The 13,118-nt window shown below is 56.1% G+C and overlaps 1 protein-coding gene across 1 annotated transcript in view; it reads left to right on the top strand.

Moving 5' to 3' along the window:
• Positions 1-13,118, top strand: part of LOC103184260 (multiple epidermal growth factor-like domains protein 6) — an 85,746-nt gene that overhangs the window by 68,047 nt on the left and 4,581 nt on the right. The window contains 20 exon segments of the mRNA XM_042343495.1: positions 817-939; positions 1,358-1,480; positions 1,768-1,905; positions 3,245-3,367; positions 3,943-4,065; positions 4,889-5,053; positions 5,261-5,392; positions 5,576-5,704; positions 6,204-6,332; positions 6,656-6,790; positions 7,084-7,218; positions 8,400-8,525; positions 8,908-9,039; positions 9,474-9,602; positions 10,109-10,240; positions 10,599-10,727; positions 11,195-11,323; positions 11,849-11,977; positions 12,308-12,436; positions 12,956-13,084. Coding sequence (XP_042199429.1) covers positions 817-939; positions 1,358-1,480; positions 1,768-1,905; positions 3,245-3,367; positions 3,943-4,065; positions 4,889-5,053; positions 5,261-5,392; positions 5,576-5,704; positions 6,204-6,332; positions 6,656-6,790; positions 7,084-7,218; positions 8,400-8,525; positions 8,908-9,039; positions 9,474-9,602; positions 10,109-10,240; positions 10,599-10,727; positions 11,195-11,323; positions 11,849-11,977; positions 12,308-12,436; positions 12,956-13,084 — 2,619 coding nt within the window.

Here is a 13,118-nt window from a genome sequence, read left to right as displayed (position 1 = left end):
TGTTCGCACATCACACATTTTGTCTCCCAACGGGGTGGGGGTGGGGTGTGGTGCCTGAAATTTGCTGATGGAGCTGGGGGCGGGGGTGAGTCGAGGGAGGGTGGAGGGGGAAAAAAAAATTCTGCTGTCGAGCTGTGGACAAGCACAGTGCAGTCAGTCAGTCAATCAGTCAGGCGGAGAGCACCTGCCCAGCTAAAGCTTCAGGGCTCCAGGTCCCAATGCAAAAAGCCTTGATAACTAGACCTCTTAATCCCTTAAACCCCTGGTTTATTCACGTTCCTTATCCCAGATGATCCCAGAAGGCCCAGGGTAACACCGAGAGGGAGAGAAAATAAACACTCAGCCCTTGACCTCAATTTTCATACGTCGGGGTTGTGGGGGGGGGGGGGGGGGTGGGAGGCCTGATCAGAACAAATAAATGGAACGTTATTTACACTAACTGTCCTCGCCTGGATTAATGAGCTTTATTGAAGACTGGGTCAAAGGGTTCAGGCACGTGTTTTATTTCTCATGCTGGCTGCTGCGAAATGATTTATCAGATGAAAGATGAATGATTTGTCAGCCGTGCCACTAGAAAGCTTTGCAGGGCGCGGAGGGATGGAGGCCATTCGGTCCATCGTGTCTGTGTCAGCTCTCCGTTCTGTCCCACTCCCTTGTTGTTTCAAGCGCTCTGAGACGCCCCCCTGTGTGTGTGTGTTGTGTGCGTGTATGTTTCTATCTATGTTTCTGTCTGTGTGTGTGTGTGGCTGTGTGTGTTGAACCCGCACCCTCTTGTGCCTGTGCGCTGCCCGAAAGTGCGTTCTCGTCTCTCCGCAGTCAAGGATCCGTGCGCGGACAGGAACGGAGGCTGCGCTCACAAGTGCCACAACAGCCAAGGTGTCGCCCGGTGCCAGTGTCGACCTGGTTACTTGTTGGCCGTCGACGGCAAAGGATGTGAAGGTAAAAGTCCCGGGAACCTGTACAATAGATTGATCTGGAGAACTCTCTTCGTTCAGCGGGCAGCGGCCTGCTTGTGCCCCACCGCCCCGGTCCTACCTTTCCCCTTTCCCCTCGGCTCCCTCCCCCTTGTCGATGTTTCGTAGGCGAACGGGGCAGCTAGTTTGCGCGCGGCAACATCGCCATCGACGGCGGTGAAGTGAGTGACCGATTTTATCTGGGGGTGGGGCGTGTTTTCGGCCAGGAAACCCGGAGAGAAACTCCCTTCTCTTTACGAGTAGCGCCTCGGGATCTTTAGAGCAATTAGTTGTTCAAGAAAGAAAAAAGTTGTTGTGGTTGACCCCACTGAGCGGTCTCGGCCGCAGTAAATTCTCTGCTCGCCCACGAGCGACACATTGGTCTCTTTGTGATTTCCTCCTAGACGTCGACGAGTGTGGCGTGGGGCTGGCCGGATGCTCGCACGGGTGTCAGAATGCCCGGGGCTCGTTCGTCTGCGTGTGCAACCAGGGCTACGAGCTGGGAGCAGACGGGCGTCAATGTTACAGTAAGCCAGTTGCTCGGGTTTCTAATCAGTGGGGATGGGAGGAAAAGGATAGGGGTGGGGAGGCTGGCGGGGGAGGCGGGGGTGTTGAGGGGTGAGTGGGGTTTGAGCCTGCAACCTTCTGATGCGGAGGCGAAAGCTCTGTTGATTGAGCCAGGCTGAGGTTACGGCAGGTTGTAAGGGTGAGCGCGGTCCACTGATGGTGAATTGACGGTGACGTTGCCGTGACTTGGCAGGGAATGACGTTGACTGACAGTGACTGATGGGTGACTACGGCTTTGATTTCCCAGGGATCGAGATGGAGATCGTCAACAGCTGCGAGATCAACAACGGAGGCTGCTCTCACCACTGCCGGCACAGCAGTGGGGGGCCCCTCTGCAGCTGTAACCAAGGCTTCCACCTGGACATGGACCAGAAGACGTGTGTGGGTAGGGCTCCTTCCCCATCACCGCCCTTTGCCATTAAAGGCCCAATGGGAGAATCTTCCCCCGCCCCCACTCCCCCAGCCCCACCGCCCTCAAGGAATTCCTTGACCGTTCGATTCCAAACCGCTCATCTCAAGGCTCAGATCGCCAGGTGATAGGTTGCCCCGGGTTTGGTGAGGGTGGCATGTGCCAGCCAGCACCCTTTCCCACCCCCTCCTTCCGGCACCCATTCCTAGAGCTTACATAATAGGGTTTTGACGTGTGCTTTGAATTAAGAAGTTCGGAATGGGCCGGGTAGGAATGTTCCTGAATGAGTCATTAAAACTTCCCCCTCCCTCACTCCTCACCCCTCTCCTATGCCTTGTAGCTGCCCTTTACAGTACGCTTAAACACACCCGAGTTTTGATCCCCATTACCCTACTTGACACAGATCCTGCGACACACACGCAGTGTTTGGTGCTGTCGAGGGTTAAAGTCTCTCTGTGTTATTTTTCCTTCCACCTATTCCACTCTTCCACCCTCCCCCTCAACACCCACTCCCACCACAACCCACCCCCTCCTCTCAGGTTTATTTTTCTGATTGATTAATAGCCTCATTTGTAGTTTATTGTTGCATTTAATGTTATTATCCCGGCCTTTCCCAGCTGGGAATTTGAGGGAACGTGACTGAGACACATATATCTGGGCTGCGTGAATTATCCGAAAGGCATGTTTCTCCACCACAACACTCCACCCCCCGCCGCCCCCTCCCTCCCTCACTCACCATCCACCATGTGTTACAGCCAGCATCGCTCTGTTAATGAAACCATGGCATTTACGTTGCGCCCACGAAATTCACAATACAAAATACACAGTCAATTCACTTTACAGTATATATTTCTGTGAAGCGCTTTGATATGTCTCAACGCCATAACGACGCTATATCAAATGCAAGGTTTATTATTCATAGCATTGCCAAGGGTGGATGGTTAGTAGGGATGTTCGGGTGGGATGAGATCGCATCCAAGCTAACCTTGTGATCTTCTGAAACAGTGGGCGCAATAGCAGAACCAGGGAAGCCCAGAAATGCAGGAAGGAAAGGTGTTAAGCCCCCCTTGTTTTACAGGTGGGGAGGGACGAGGCTTGGGCAGAGCGGCTCCGAGAAGCAGTTCCAGAGAGCGTTGTGGAGGGCAGAAACAACAACAGATTACATTTTGTACAGCGCCTTTCACGCACCCGAGCTGGTGGTTGGGATTAGGAGGGGTGGAGGGCGGGAGAGGGTAGGGGGTAGGAGACACAGACACAGGGTAGGTAGAAAGAAACACAGTGATGTTAACGCTAACTTGTTCGTCACCCCTCGCAGACCTGGACGAGTGCAACGCTGGTGTGAACTGCTGTGAGCAGGACTGTTTCAATACCCCCGGAGGCTTTGAGTGCGGCTGCTACGCGGGCTATCGGCTCAGTCCGGAGGGCTGCAGATGTGAAGGTAAGAAGGTGGCTGATCAACGCTTTCCATGGGCAAGCTCTGTGGTTTTAGCCGGTCAAACTCCAGCAGTTACTCCCACCTCCTCCACTCCACTCCCCAACCCCGCTCACAGCACATACTCTGGGTTTGCCCCCCTCCCCCAGTGTGCATGTCCCTCTAAGAGAGAGAGAGTGAACGCATTCTATTCCAGATGCAGATTTCCTGTGTGTAGGTGATGCACGTAAGCAGAACTCTCATTCTGTTTTGGATACTCTTAAGCACGGTGATGGGTTTTCCGTGAGGGTCAGACACCCGGTTGACCACAGGAACGTGCTTGTTAACATCTCGCTCCATTTATTTACGGCCACTGTCCCGATCGCAGTTCTTATTTCACATCGCAGCACTTTAAGCGCTCTGTCAAATGCGAGGATGATTATTATCCTTAGGATCAATATCGCTTTCCCCTTAAATCGGTCCTCACGGATTCCTGATTATTAACCCTAGCCGTCCCCCGCCCCTCCCATGTTTGATTCCTGAACCCCCCTTCCGCTCACCCCCCACCGCCCCCTTCAGTGCTCTGTCCCCCTCTCTTCCAGATGTTGACGAGTGCGAGCTGGAAACCGCTGGCTGTGAGCACGACTGCCACAACACAGACGGCTCCTACCTGTGCATCTGCAACATCGGCTACAAGTTGGACGAGAATCGCAAGGACTGCGTCTGTAGGTTCCCTTCTCGCGGCTCGGCGGGTGTGGGAGGGAGGGGAGGGCAGGTGAGGGGGGGAATAGGGAGGTGTCTCACGTTTTTGCCTTGTATCATAACACAGTCGCCTCGCTCACCTCCATGTCCATTACCATGGAGCTTGTCTGTCGATCGGCCACAACTCTCAGTGATGTGCGTTGGCTAAATGTGCGCAATGTTAGAATCGTAGAAAGGTGCAGCTCAGAAGGAGGCCATTCGGTCCATCGAGTCTGCACCAGCCCTCAAAGCGAGCTGTCCATTCAATCCCACCGCCCTAGCTAACCACCCCCACCCCAAGCCTCTTGGTGAATACTACCCTCTGCGGACCCACAATGGGCTCTGCCTCTACAGTAAGCGTTGTATAAGTCATGTCCGTTGGGACCATACATTGAATATGACTGACGCAAAGTATGAATTAAGCGAAACTTATAAATAATAGGAAATTCAACAGAGTTTGGGCGGATATACGACTTGGGCCCTTATACGATTTATACAGATCAGATTTATGCGATTTCTGTTGCACCATTTCACCAGCCCAGTGAGTTCCACGTACCAGTGGCAGTAATAAATTGGTCACTCCGTCCACTGACTGTTTGTGGGACGCTGCTGTGCGCAATTGGCTGTCGCATTTCGCCCACAAACTATACAGTCAATTTACTGTGCATCCTGTGAGGCCCTTTGAGACGTCTCTAAGACGTGATGAGGCTGCATACCAAATGCAAGGATTATTATTATTATTATTATTATGACTCTCTCTGTGGGAGAAACGACTGTTGTGTTGATCAGCTCTGTCCTGCTTCCCAGCCCTGGACGACCTGGTGGAAGCTCTGAATGGCCGTCCCGGTTTCCCGGGGTCATTCCCCGCGGTGACCTTCTATCACGGGGAGCAGCTGACACAACTCTTCGACGACGACCCACAGGAAGAAGACGGAGAGGCTCGCGGGGAGCACACGCTGTCAGAGACCTTCGGTGAGAGAAAGAGCCTCCAGGACAAGTTTGAAATTTTCAAGGCGGTGACCTAAAGGCTAAGGCCAAGAGGCATTTGCCCCAATGCACAGTCACTACACTTCATGGGAAAAGCCTGCAAAGCACTTTGAGATGTCTGTGCAACGTGATAAGGCGCTGCATCAAATACTAGGACTATCTGTAACTCTCCCTCCCCTCTGTTTTTCTCAGTGTGTCTGGACAACACTTTCGGCAGCGATTGCAGCTTAACCTGCGATGACTGTGTGAACGGCGGAAGCTGTGGTGAAGCCCGGGATGGGTGTGAGTGCCCGGAGGGATGGACTGGAGTCCTGTGCAACCAGAGTGAGTTGGAAGCTGAGATCAGGTGGGGCCGAAGGGGACCCGTCTTCATCCTGGTTTCATCAAGCGCTCCCGAGAACTCCCGTCCGCCGAGAAAGGGTGCTCCGCCAACGCAAGTTGCTGTTCTTGTTGCCGCTTCCTAGTGAGGCTGTGCGGTTAGTGACGCTGTGTTTGCCCCGGTTACAGCCTGTCCGGAGGGAACGTTCGGCAAAAACTGCAGCTTCGTGTGCAAGTGCAGGAACGGAGCCACGTGCGAGGCTGTGAGCGGACGGTGTCGCTGCCCAGTGGGGGTGAGCGGGGAGATGTGCGAGGACGGTACGTGGGCCCCAGCCAGCGGAGCGGATTTGAGGAATCCGAGCGGGAGGGGTGACGGACAGATGGGTGGTGGTGGGGGGATGTCTGCCCAGTAACAGGAAGCCCGTTGCCCCGACCCCTACAAACCCCTCCATTCCCCCCCATGCCCCTTCCCCTCTCCTCCCCTTTTTAAATATCTTTGTGTTTGCTATAGCGCCTCATCAAGTAAACTGTATACTTTCTGCTTCAAGAGGGTTGTTAGAACACGGAAGCCCTTAGCGATAGATCTTTGGGTGGTATTTCAGCGCACAGAGACTCTAACCCGTTATGAAGGGCGCCGTATAAAATGCAAGTCGTCGTTGGAGCGAAAGGCGGAGAAATGAAAGACCTGCCGCGATCCGATTGAAGGGCAGAGCAGGTTTGAGGGACTCAATGGTCTCATTCCGCTCCTAAACCGTACTGATTATTACCTGCATGCTCTCTCTCCCTCCCTCCCTCTCTCCTTCCCTCTCTCCCTCAGGCTGCCCCAAGGGATTGTACGGCAAGAGTTGCAACAAGAAGTGCAACTGCGCCAACAATGGGCGATGCCACAGGATCTATGGCGCTTGCCTGTGTGACCCGGGACTGTACGGGCGCTTCTGTCATTTATGTAAGTTGCCCTTTGGGTTCGGGCGAGAGGGCGCGCGCGTTTGTGTGTGTGTTTTTTTGGAAGAGTGTTTCTCTGTTCGTCACACATCGTGGCGCGTCGCCGGTACCCTCTTAACTCAACCGTTTGTGGCTGCGCCCAGATTGTCAGGCTGGCACGTTCGCCTGCAACAACACACAGTCACTACACTCAGCGGGTGCCTCGAGACGTGTCGACCTGCTCGCAAAATACGAGGAATGCGATGGCTTGGGATCATTAGGGGGCCACCGGAGGGCGCAGCGCGGTCCAGGTCACTGACCGGGCTTGTCCTCTGGTTTCTCCTCAAGCTTGTCCGAAGTGGACGTACGGGCCGGGCTGCTCCAGCGAGTGCCGGTGTGACCAGCGAAACACGCAGGAGTGTAACCGGAGGGATGGGGCTTGCGTGTGCAAGCCCGGTTACCGGGGCGCCACATGCAACACAAGTGAGTGCCGACATGCCTAGCACGTGTCCGACGTGAAAGTTCTTCCCGCGGTGTCTGGCGGTGAGGTCCCAGGTTCTACAATTTCTCCCCCGCTTCCTCCCTCATCCCCCCCCCACCCCCCCACCATCACCCTCACCCCATTTTCTCTTCGTTTCCGCACCAAGAAACGTCCCAAAGGGCAGGTTGTCCCTGAGCCTGGTACGCGAGCCATCCGGTGTGAAGGACGCGATTATAAATGCAAATTGTCGTGTTGTGTTGTCAAAGTTTTCGACCCTTCCTGTTTCTGGCCACAGCCTGCGACCCCGGCCACTATGGAGTCGAATGCGGAAGCGTGTGCGGCTGCCAGGACGGAGTCCCGTGTGACCCAGTGAGCGGGGAGTGCCGGAGGCTGTGTCCCGCCGGATACCACGGGAGGAACTGCAGCCGAGGTACGTCCGCGCCTCCGCTGAATGCCCTCTCCCATGTTCAGCCGAGCCACTGACGTCGACGTACTCGAGCGACGTCTCAATCAATGGGCATCACGGAGCGAGAGCTGAGAGGGAGGAGAATTTAAGGCTGTTGATCGAGGGCACGGTTTCAATGGGATGGGTTTGAGGGCAGCCAGGAAAGGGAGGGGGGGGGGAGAAAGGTCGGGCGCTGTGTCGGATACAGGGGTTAATCAAGTCAAAGGCAGACAGACCCCTCCCCCCTCCCCCCGTTAAAAGCTGTCGAGTCGCAATATTGGCCCTGATGTACTTTTTCCTCTCCCACCCGGAGCTGCCTCTGCCTCTAATGGAGGTTCCAGAGTGCACGGGGGGCGGGGGGGGTACCTGACGCTGATTAAAGCAAGTCTGAGGATAAAAGTTCACTGGAACGTTCGTTTAAAAACCCACAATAAACACACACCTGTGAACCCGCCCCACGACAATGAACATAAAACGCTTTGTTGCTGGGTGAGCGTTGGAGAAGTCGGGCCGTCTCCGCCTGTTTTGAGAGGGGCGACTTTGCCAACAAAATTGTCTACACACCAGGCGTTAACGAAGCTTTGAGCCAAGCATCAATGGATGGTGTTTTATCCTCCATCCACCCTGCGGAGTTTGTTAACTCTCTTTATAGTCGGGCCAAGAAAGGTTTGCTCCCTCCACTCTCTCTCTCTCTCTCTCTCGCCACGACTTACACACAGCAGCTTTTGCGTCGGTCCGAAGAGACTGACGGAGACCGTAGGGAGCAAGAGGAAATAAAGTCTCAAAAGTGCTTCACGGGATACACTGCAAGGTGTAGTGACTGCATTTTTCGTAGGCGAGACAGTTCACGCGCAGAGAGTGAAACGTTTTGGGGGCTCGTAGTGAACAGGGGATCGAGAGATTCAGATTGATGTTAATTTGGGAAGTATCGAAGGATACCTGTGGCGAGGACACAGGATCAGGGGCAGAGGATAATGCCCAGAAATATTTTTTTGGAGGAGAGGAACACATTTCAGGATACTCCCATGTTATTTTATGTAAGGAAATAGGCTTCGCCATATGGTCAGTCTCCCGTGTTACCGTGGCTAACATTGCACATCTCTCTGTGTCTCTCTCTCTCTCTCTCTCTCTGTCTCTCTCTCGCGCGCTCTCTCTCTCGGACACAGAATGCCTCGACCAGAGGTTCGGAGTGAACTGCCAGCAGGTGTGCGACTGCGGAGGGGCCTCGTGTGATCACGTGTCAGGCAGCTGTGTCTGCCCAGCGGGTAGAATGGGGCTCAGCTGCGAGAAAGGTGAGAGGGCAAGCGTCGCGAGCTATCGATGTGGACCCAACGACTGGCCGACCCCCGGTTCGCTCCTTCCACCTGTACGTAGGAAGTACCATTGAGCTCATGTTTTGGGCAGTAAGTGACCTGACGCGCAGTGGCTCTTCCTGCGCAAAGTATGCAGAGGAACTCCATCCCGTAGGCCCTCCGCATTGCCTCCTCCTTCAAGAACCTCTTCTAATGTGCCTTCGGTCACCCGCCCCACCAGCCTCCCCCGCCCTCCACCCCCTCCTGATCCCAACCACCAGCTCGGGTGCGGGTTCCTGAACGTCCAGCGCCCGGGGATGTTGCCCTGATGTGACAGGCACTGTACAAATACAACTTGTTTGGTTGTTGTTGGTCCTCCCAGATTGCCCGGAAGGCCGCTGGGGCGTGGGTTGCCAAGGGATCTGCTCCGTCTGCGAGAACGGAGGCCGGTGCGAGAAGGAGACCGGGGTGTGCGTCTGTCGCTCCGGTTTCATGGGGAAGCAATGCCAGAGCGGTACGTACCCGCGTTCCCTCCAGGTCGGGGTTGGGAACAGTAGGAGCGGCAGGGGGCAGGGGGAAACGCGGGCCATTCAGCCCCTCGAGCCTGTTCCGCCGTTCCATTGAATCACGGCTGATCCGCACCTCAAAAGGGGGGGAACCAGTGACGTAGTCGGGTGGGGGTGGGGGGGGGCGACACTATCCCATGTGATGCAGTCCCGTCCCTCCTCTGTGTCGTCGCGGCGTTTGCGGGGACGCTGCCGCGCGCGATCGGCTGCTGCCTTTTCGCCCACAAAATGGCCAGTCAGTTCGCTTGGACCACGCACGTTGGGCGAAGGCGATTTCGAGACGTGGCGAAGACGCGACCGAGCGCCGAACCGGACGAGCTTGACGTCGAAATCTCTCCCGCGCGTGACCGTTTGCCCTGTGCTTGGAACTCCCTCCCCGCAGTCTGCCCCACTGGGCGCTACGGTCAGGGCTGCCAGATGCGATGTGCGTGCGAGAACGACGGGCAGTGTGATGCGGAGAGCGGGCGCTGTGAGTGCCCCCCGGGCTGGACCGGCTACAACTGCAGGAGAGGTACGTGAGCGATGGCGGGTGGGGGGGGGAGGGTGGTGGGGAGATGGGCTGCTCGGTGTCTTCAGCGTCTTATTCCGTTGACTGTGTATTTCACCCACAAATATACCCAGTCACTTGACTTTACAGTACATCCTGTGAAGCGCTTTGAGACGTCTCGGAAGACGCGATAAGGCGCCACATCAAATGCGAGGATTATTATTATTATTATTCATTATTACCTCCCGCCCAGGTTATCAGTGAGGATAAATCAGCGATTAAAGTAAAGGGTAACATTCGGAACTGTCCCGACACCAACTAACTCCCGGAGCAAATGTGACAGCGGAAACTGGGAGAAATTTCCCTTCTCTTTTTTTTTCCCCCCAATGGACCTTTTAACGCCCTCCCAAATAGGGCACAGACGGGGGGGCATAGCTCAGGTTAAAGTCTCCGATCGGAGGCGGGGAAGTCTGGGAACGGGTCGCTGAGAGTCTGTGGACCGTGAGTTAGTTTGCTCCTTCGTTTTTCAGGCTGCGATGCCGGGCGCTGGGGCCAGGACTGTGCCAACACGTGCGACTGCAGGAACAGTGACGGGAGCTGCCACACTGTGACGGGAGAGTGCGTGTGTGAGGCTGGCTTCACCGGTCCGCGCTGCGGCCAGAGTGAGTGGCCGAGGCTGGGGCGGGGGGATGGGGGTTGGGGTCGCGGGTGGTGGGAGGGGGGGGGGGGGGGCGGTGGGGGGTTGGGGGGTGTACGGGGGAAGCTTGACGGTCTGAGCCTGAGCAGGTTCCACATTGACTGTGTCCCCACAAGCACAGAGCGAGTTTAATAATATAATAATAATAATGATGATGAGTGTGGATGAGACATTCTTGCCTGTGGTTGTCCATCGCAGAAGCGGGAATTTAATTTCCTCCCCACATTTTCTCCTCCGCTCGGCCCCTCTCCCCCCGGGTTATGTCAACTTACCCCCCCCCCCTCTCTCTCTGTCTCTCCCTCCCCCCACCCCCCCCCCCTCAGAGTGTGCGGACGGGGTGTACGGGCGAGGCTGCAGCCACCGTTGCCGATGTGAGAACGGAGCTCTGTGTGACCACGTCAGTGGAGCGTGTAACTGCACACCGGGTTGGCTCGGCACCTTCTGCGAACGGCGTAAGTATCGAGCATCTCCCCCCCCCACACACCTCCACACGCCCCCGCCATGGGAAAGCGTGCAGCAGCCGGTCACTGTGTTAATCCCCGGGGTGAAGGGGGTTCGGTGTGCGGAGGGGGGTTGGGGCGAGGGTGAAGGGTGGGTGGGGGGGCGAGAGTGGGGAACAGAGAGTCATTAGATTGCAGAAGCAGTTGGGAAGTTTAAAGGAGAACTCAAGGGAAGGAACAAGGAAAAAAATGAGGGAGGAGGGAATGAGGGAGGGAGGGAATGAGGGAGGGAGAAAGGGAGGGAGGTATCTACGATTCCTATGCCTCTCTATCTCAATTCTTCTTTAAATTATGTTATTATTATCTAAATCCGTCTTGAACACTGTGCGCTAACCCTGTGATACATTCCCCCCTCTCTCCCCCTCCCCCTCCACCTCTCTCCCACCCCCCCCCCCCCCCACTCCCGCCCCCCCCCGCAGCATGTCCCAATGGATTTTACGGGCTGGAATGTCGGAGAGGGTGCGGCTGCCGCAATGGTGCTCTCTGTCACCACGTGGCCGGGACCTGCTCGTGCCGGGCGGGCTGGCTCGGGCGCAGCTGCGATCAGCGTGAGTCTCCGACACGCGGCCCCACGTGAAGCGCAAGTGGCTGTCGTTGTTGTTGTCGTTGTAATGTCTGCGGCTGCGCGGTTAGGTTCCTCTCAACGTGGGCCCATCCCTATAGGCGCTGAGCGCTACGCTTCCTGAGCGACGGAACGCCACTGAGCCACTCGAGCGCACTTTTCGAGATTTCTAGATCTCCCGAGATTTTTTTTTTTTAGCGCTGGTTTTTCTCCCTGTCTTCGCCCGATCAAGCGGCCCCGAGGAGAGAAGGGAGGGAGTTGCTCCCAGTGACTTAAGCCCTCTCAAGGGTGCTCTCAAGCCACCCCACCCCCCCCCCCCCCCGCGTTAGGGATTTGGATCCCACGCGGTCCGCCAGAAAAAGTCCCAGTGAAGCGCTTTGAGATGTCTTGACGTAATTAGGCGCTGCATCAAATGCAAAGATTATTATTATTGTTACTTGCTAAGAAATCGGTTAAGAAATAGCGCAAATGGTGTGTGTGTCTCTCTCTCTCTCTCTCTCTCTGTGCCCAGCTTGCCAGGAAGGATGGTTTGGAGAGGAGTGCGGGCAGCCGTGCAACTGCAGCAACGGCGCCACGTGTGATCACGCGAGCGGGCAGTGCGTCTGTGCCCCCGGCTGGACAGGAGCCGCGTGTCGGAGAGGTACGGCGCTGCGCAGCGAAGCCTCGCGAGGGGGCGGGTGGGGGGGGGGTGGTCGGGCGGGGAGCAGCGCAAGAAGATCCCGGCGGGACAAAAAAATAGACCTTCAGTGCCGTCTCTTTTTTTTTAAACGGCTTATTCCCGGAATTTCCCGGGATCGGGACCTGCGTGTTCCACGCGTTCACGCCACCTGCGAGATGCGTTGCAACGGGGCGCGGGCCCGCGCTGGACGGTCCCCAAGGCTCGTCTGCAGGTGTTTCCGGACGCTGTTGATCATGAATTTATTTGTTGTTTCTCCCCCTTCCCCCCCCCACCCCCGCCCCGTCCCTGCAGCGTGCCCGACTGGCTTTTACGGGGTTAACTGCATGCAGCGCTGCATCTGCCAGAACGGCGGCACGTGTGACCACGCCAGTGGCGAGTGCACGTGTCCGGGAGGATGGACGGGGCTCGCGTGTGAACTGGGTGAGTGTGCGACGGGGACTCGCGCCTTGGGGACGTCCTCCTGACGTGAAAGGCGCTGCTGCTGCTGTTGTTGTTCTTGCGTCTCGGCATCAGGGCAACACTGACTCATGTTGGGGGGGGGCGCGGGGGGTGGGAGTGAGGGGAATTCCTCTGATTGGATGTTAACCCTCTCTCTGTAATAATAGAAATCCTCCAATTAAGTTTATTGAATTATTTATTCATTGAATTAATTATTTGACCTTCTTTCTCTGTGTGTCTCTCTCTCTCTCCGTCTCTCTCTCTATCTCTCTCTGTCTCTCTCTTATCTCTCTCCGTCTCTCTCTATCTCTCTGTGTCTCCATCTCTCTATCTCTCCGTCTCTCTATCTCTCTCTGTTTCGCACTCTCTCTGTCTCTCTATCTCTCTCTCTGTCTCTCTCTGTTTCGCGCTCTCTCTGTTTCTGTATCCATCTCTCTATCTCTCTCTGTCTCTCTCTTTCTATTTCTCTCTATCTCTCTCTCTCCTCTCTCTCCGTGACAGAGTGCAGCCCGGGGAGGTTTGGCTCAGAGTGCCGGCAAATGTGCAGGTGTCGGAACGGGGGTGCGTGCGACCGGCAGAGCGGGCTCTGCGCTTGCCGGGCCGGTTGGACCGGCCGCCGCTGCGAAACACGTGAGTGACCGAACCCGCGAGACCCTACCTTGAC

This window comes from Callorhinchus milii, unplaced genomic scaffold, assembly GCF_018977255.1.
Source record: "Callorhinchus milii isolate IMCB2004 unplaced genomic scaffold, IMCB_Cmil_1.0 Scaffold24, whole genome shotgun sequence".
NCBI lineage: Eukaryota > Metazoa > Chordata > Chondrichthyes > Chimaeriformes > Callorhinchidae > Callorhinchus > Callorhinchus milii.
Note: the sequence above shows the minus strand (reverse complement) of the source record. Positions and strands in the feature narration are given on the sequence as shown.